The sequence below is a fragment of the Morone saxatilis genome, unplaced genomic scaffold, assembly GCF_004916995.1.
Source record: "Morone saxatilis isolate NCDOM2014 unplaced genomic scaffold, NCSU_SB_2.0 Contig18, whole genome shotgun sequence".
NCBI lineage: Eukaryota > Metazoa > Chordata > Actinopteri > Moronidae > Morone > Morone saxatilis.
The window spans coordinates 22,669,280-22,675,767 of NW_023339740.1; the positions used below are offsets into that span (position 1 = coordinate 22,669,280).

Genomic DNA, 6,488 nt, shown 5'->3' on the forward strand with positions numbered 1-6,488 from the left:
GTGTGTGTGTGTGTGTGGGGGATTCAAAAGGCATGACAGCTGATGTTGGAGAGGCCAAAACGGGGAGGATGGTATTTGGAGCCTTGAGGTTAGAGGTGTGCATTAAGTTATAGCAGGGGAGGACTGGAGGGGAATGAGAGCACGTGAGGGGTGACGGGTGAGGGTTGGGTGAGCAGGTTGAGGATTTGAAATGAGTTGAAGTAGAAAGAGGGTGTGATGGAAGTAATTAAATAAGAAGCTGCCGCCATGCCGCAATTCTTAAGCTATTTCCTCCTCCTCCTCCTCCTCCTCCTCATTATTCTTTTGAACGGATTAGGGGCCAAAGCACAGCTCTATAGCCCACTTATGCTACAAAGCCGACTTGGAAACAAACTGCAATCTTACTAAACCATATGCTATTCCTCGAAATGGAAAAAGCAGAACAGCCGTAAATATCTGAGTAAACAAATCACTGAACGAGAAAAAGAAAAAGCTGTGATCTGAGTTTGGCTTTTGTTTGCAGAACTGAATGTGCTTTAAATTAAAGCCTTGCTTATATTATTACATGCTTATGAATTCGGCAATTAGTGTATTCGCAATGTATCCTACATTTTTTTAATTAAAAATGGAAATCGTGTCAATCAAGTGACAATGCCTGGGGTCATTCAATTAAATGAGAACAATTTAAATGAAACACGAACACCAAAACCAGCCAAAACGGAGGTCGCTAGAAATAAAATGTAGTAAAAATATAAAAACTAAAGTCAACTGTGAAATAAAACAAAAAGGAACCATGAGTTTGCTTTCAGTAGTGTCCGCCGTGAATTAAAAATGTCACGTCTACATGATTGGGGCAGCAAAAAAGGAAATGAGCTCTACTCAGGCAGAGGTTGTAAACAAAGCAGTACTGCTGCCAGAGCCGGCCCGTATTCAGTCGTTACATCCCAGAGTCTGCTGCCTTCCTGTGTGTGGACAGGCGAGGGAATCCCCTCTGGTAATGATGCCTTCAGACCCCGTCTTTCTGAGAGCACTTACCCATCCATCAGTGGAGGGCTGCGATGGAGAGCACCCCACTCTCCCATCCTTAACCCCACTTCTGCATCTACAGCCGAGCTTTGAATTGGTTTTGGGGGGGGGGTGAAAAGTGGTAAAAGCCAATGTGTGTGAGAGCAGATCAAAGCAGCACCGGCAGCCTGCGACACACTGCAGAGAGCCGGTCAACACCATAACAACCCAATTTCTGCCCTTTGCGCCGCTCACAAGAGAGCATATTGATCTACTCAGCTGACGTTACAAGGCCGTCGGATTTGCATCGGCTGCAGGAAGATGAGAGCTGTTAAGAGACTGTCAGACAGACTGGCTGTCTCTACAGAGCTCAGATCACAGTAAGAAAGTGCTGGAGCCTGCATCAGCGTCCATCCGTCAGTCTGCACACAGGAAACCTCTGATGACCCACATTGGAAACACCACGAGAACGCACTTGTCAGCCACACAAATCGATTGATGTGTGATAATGGCTTTAATAGCCAGAAGATCCACAGAGAAACGCATGCTTGTGTGTGTGTTTCTGTGTGTGTGTGTGGAGGGTTACTCTGCTGCTGAGACAAAGCCCCCTAACCCTGGTGCTCCTACCTCCTCCGGCCCCCCCAACGCGATGCAGGGGTATGATGCCCCATCCCCCGGGAGCGTGCTGTCCTCCTGCAGGATGTTGCTCTTCTTTGTCTGCCTGACTGAGCGGCTGACTGAGTGACTGACTGAGCGTGTGCAAGCGTGTTTCTGTGCTATATCCGAACCCCCAGCCCCTCTCGTCTACCCCCCCAACTCAAAGAGAGCTCGTCGTCCCAGCATCAACACCCGACTCCACCAACCAGGCCGCGGCCTGCCTCCTGATTATGTGGTATCCTAGCGACAGCCAACAGGGTGCCTACGGAGTCCCCGTGCAGAGCGGCGTGCTGATTGGACAACAGGATCCTCTCTAATGAAGATGATGGTAATGATTTTACTCCGTCTCTCCCCTCCCCCTCTGCTGCTGCCTGAATACTGAATTTTTTTATTTTTTGGGATGCATGGACCTTCTGAAATGAGGTAGGCTGTAATCATCACATACATTTTTTATATATATTTTAGGGGGGGGAGGTCAAATCCATGGTAATGAGGTATTTTAAATGACAGCTCAGAGATAGCCTCCTCTTCATTTTGCTTAGTTTAGGTCTGGAAGCTGAAAACTGGGAGCTACATTTCCATTTTAGTGCCTAAATTTGAAGACTGCACGTCTACAACACGCCATTTATAGAAAGCACTACTTCCAGCAATAACCGGCAGCTCTGAGTGGGCCAATTTTGTATCATAACAATCAGCTATTGACAGGAGCAGTGACTTATAGCCCGACTGAACATCTAACCCATTATCTCACTAACAGGACAGTAATCACCATCAATTTTATGACAAGACTGACACTGAGGCTAGAGAGTAAAAAAAAAACAAAAGAAAGAAAGATAGAAAGGAATTGTGATCCGTAGTAAATGCAGTAAATGTGTTATTTGAGGTACTGGTAGGTTAAATCTTTAACTAAATTTACCCTATTCCTGCTAAAACGACAGTAGTCAATTAACAATATAAGGAATCTATGGAGGTCGCTGCAGGAAAGCATCAACCCACTCATTTATAGCGCTTATGGAAATTAAATGTAAAACAATAAGAGTAGAAAATTGCGATCCCCTCATAAAAGTGAAATGGGATAGCTTTCAAACCTCTCTTTAATGACAACAGGATTCATTTACGTGGAACGAGGTAGATAAAACCAGAGGATAATGGCATACTTATGGTCTGCCCCACCACATTAACTGTCTGGCTGTATGAAATGTTGCCATCTGAATGGTTTGCTGCTGCAGCGTGGTATTGATTGGGGCCAACCGTGCATGAACCTCATTGATTATTATCTTCTCATTAGCATATAGATTAGCTGGCAGGGCGTCCCAAAAACAAAATCGCAAGCCTGGAGTCTCACACTTGGCTGACGGAGCCGTGCAGCAGATGGGGGTCAAAGCGCGAGGGGGAGAATGGGAGGGACCCTGAACTGCTACGGGACGCTCGGATAAACAGAGAGCGGTTGCAGTGAAGAAGAAGAAGAAGAAGAAGAAGAAGAAGGGGTGGTCCGGCGAGGGGCGTTAAAAACAAACAAACCCTGCCTTTTGTTCAAAGGGCGTTCAAGCTCATGATCGATTTGAAGAGCGCTGACGCCTAACGAGCTCTTCTGGGGAGCGGTGTGAAAGCAGGAACGATCCAGGAACCATATGAGTCCTGCTGCCGGCCAGTGTAGTAAAAAGTTTGTGATCCATCTGAAAAGCTTAAAACAAAACAATGTGAAGTGAATGAATGTATTCGTCGGATGTCTTTGGTTCGGTCTGTTTTCAATCACGTTTGGGGAGGAGTGCCTGTTTATATCACTAATTAATTATTAATCAATTAGTTCATTAATTTTTATGGACAAAATGTTGAATTTTCTTTTCTTCATTGCAGATTTGGGGATGCAGACTAGCCCCTGGAAGAAAAACGGTTATTGCAAAGTACGCATTAACTCCGCAGCACAGCAATTTACACAGACGCAAAACAAGAAGAAAGAAACCAACTGTGCCCGACGTGTCCGTGACGGTAGGGTTGATGAAACAACGTTTTAAAGAACTGGTCCGAGACCCTCATATGTCAGTATTTGCTGCTTTTCTTGGTTTTATATCATTTTTTAAAACAAGCAACTTTTTTCATAAATAAAACATTTTTTTAAATTGAAAAAAGAATCGCCTGATTTACACGCAGAAGTTCCTTGTAGCCATTATGTTATACGACCAAAATCTAACTCCTAACAGACAACAATACATGTCACCTGCATTTGGGTTAATTTCTGAGAGGGTCTGACCTATTAAAGCCAACAGTAGAAGTCCACATCTTGTGCTCCACAAAGCAGCATTTCTTTGGTGAGGCTGGGGTCATCCCCTGAGGCCGACGATGGTGGATGGGCGCTGCCTTTGTTAGAGTACGTAAGAGAGAGAGAGAGACCCTCTGATCCCGAGGAAAGATTGGTCGGGTCGCCGTAATTGAGCCATCTGACTCGGACGGACCTTTTCCTTCCACAGCTGAGTGGACCGGCACAAAGAGACTCTGGAGGCTTTCCAGGTGAAGCGTGCTGAGCGTGTGTGTACCATACCAACACATAGACTCAAGCTGTGAAGATACAAAACACTTTCGCTTGACTCTCCCCAGCAGACTGCGCTCTTTTATTTAGTAAGGCCCTGGCATGTGAAGAGCAGACTTAAAAACTCAAAATAAACAGGTGATGCAGACAGAACAGCGCAGAGACAGACGGAGAGGGGGCAGCAGAATGACAGATGAATGAAAAAGATTCTCCCTCGGATCTAAAAATACCACATTTAATAGTTCTGGCAAAGCCTGGAGATTAGGAATACACTTCAATCCAGACCGTTCTATCAAAGCAGTCTCTGAGGCTTCACTCTCAGGCGTCGATCAAACCAGGAGGAGAAAAAAAATAGGTCAGGTGTGAGCCGAGATGAGCAGCGGCACAGAAAAATGTAGTGCTTCACTGCTTTCATCAGAAACAAGCGTTTTCAGTTTCCATCAACGCCAGCAGAGGACGAGCCAGACTTTAAAGTTCATTTAATTCAAAAGGGATAACAGAGAAGCCTTTGGGTCACTGGAGACTCATAACTTTCAAGTAGCTTAGTGAAACTAATTGAGATATCTGCTAGGATTTCTTTCTTTATTACCTTTTGTGTGGATTAGAGGACTGTGCCCAAAATGACGCACTCAGTTATTTAATGAGGGGTACAAATGATAGCTACTCAATTTATTTTCCCATGATGAAAAGATTTCTTTTCATTTGCAAATATCGTATTGTTATAACAAATATGCCACGTCCTGATATAATGCTTTCCTGCTAGAAACCTGACTGCTTAGACCTCAGACAGCCGGCGGGGGGGCCGTTTCTGGCCCTTCTTATTTAAATAAAATGTTCTATTTGTATTTTATTTGGTGCAAAATAACGACAAAGGTCAACCTAATCATCTCTAAGCTCCCTGAGACGCATACGAAGGTCATCACTGGGTTTTTTTAGTGATGAAATTAAAATGTTTTTATATTCTATAGACTTCTGACAGTTGAAACTCACCTCCTGTGCACTGCCGAGGTGCCCTTGAGCAGAAACCCAACCCCAAAAAACTGCTAATGTGGCAGCGCATCACTCCACCATCTCTCTCCACAAGCCCTACGTGTGCATGAGTGCGCAAAAAAAAAGAAAGTAGTGAAAAGAACAATTTCTCCAATAGAGGATTAATAAAAGTACATCTTAAATCTTAAAAACTAATTAAAAGCAACAAAAAAAAAAAAGGGATATACCATGAAACTCTTATGTTGATGTCAATAACAAAAGCCTTTTTTCATATGAAGTTGACCAACAGAACTACAGTAACAGCGCTGCTCGGTGCCGAGGACTACAAATCACTGCTCCATTCGCTGTACTGAATATAAACACTAGTTTTTTAAGTGCCTGCAATCACTTGACAGGGTGAGTACAGATGACTTCACCTCAGGAGCAGAAAACATCTGTTCGGGTAAAACATCTGTGCTCTTGCATCTTTCCAGCAGGCGGCTCGTTGAAAGGCTTCACTGTATCACGCTGGCTGTCGGCGGGAGACAACAAGCTTTTTTTATGCAACAAAAAGGGCGACTCTGCACCTTCAATCATCACAACGCCTGTTATCACTGCAGCCGTTCAAAGCTGACTACTGAATGTCACATTTAAATACAAAATACATTCTCTAGAAGGATCAACACACTTGGCACAGCATAATCAATCACAATATGGATCCTGGTACTAACGTATCTTAACAGTTCAGTCCCGATGTCGTGCAGACCTACTGACAACCCGGCTGTGACTGCGATGGAAACCGTTGCTGTGACTGACTCACCTTGTGTGAGTGTGTCACCGATGAAAGCGTGCCCAGGTAAGAGGAAAACATCAGCCCCGTTTCCGCCGAGTGAATCCATCAAGTCTCACTGATTGTCTCTAACAGGCGCAGAGCAAAGGGCAGCCGAGTGCAGCGTGGGTACAGCTCAGGGAGCGGCGGCGCCGTCTCGTATGGAAATGTTTGAATGCAGAGAAACAGAAAACGTGACGATGCTTCGTAGCTCTCGCTCTCTCAGGAAATAAACAAATCCGCAGAGCACAGAACGATTGATTTGAATAACAGCTTACTGCGTTAGACCAGGTGTCGACTGTAAGAAGAGGCGTGCAGGTAGTTGTGTCTGGCTCGTTTTCCCCGGCTGTGTGTTTAAAAGAAGTCACTCTATTCCTTAATAACAGCTTGGCAGCCTTTTAAGTGGATAAAGAAAGCTCCCCCTGCAATTAACCCCGCAGCTTCAGGACAATCAATGAGTCAATGAGCTTCCTCGCTGAGGCTGCTGCTGCTTAGAATTCTTGAAATAAGTAAATAAGTAAA

At 44.7% G+C, this 6,488-nt stretch overlaps 1 protein-coding gene across 1 annotated transcript in view; it reads right to left on the reverse strand.

Moving 5' to 3' along the window:
* The window catches only part of phc2b (polyhomeotic homolog 2b (Drosophila)), a 24,554-nt gene extending 22,785 nt beyond the window's left edge, over positions 1–1,769 (reverse strand). Inside the window, exon 1 of the mRNA XM_035661856.1 lies at positions 1,612–1,769. Coding sequence (XP_035517749.1) covers positions 1,612–1,655 — 44 coding nt within the window. The 5' untranslated portion in view covers positions 1,656–1,769. The remainder of the gene's footprint in view (positions 1–1,611) is intronic.
* Positions 1,770–6,488: the final 4,719 nt, after the last annotated feature.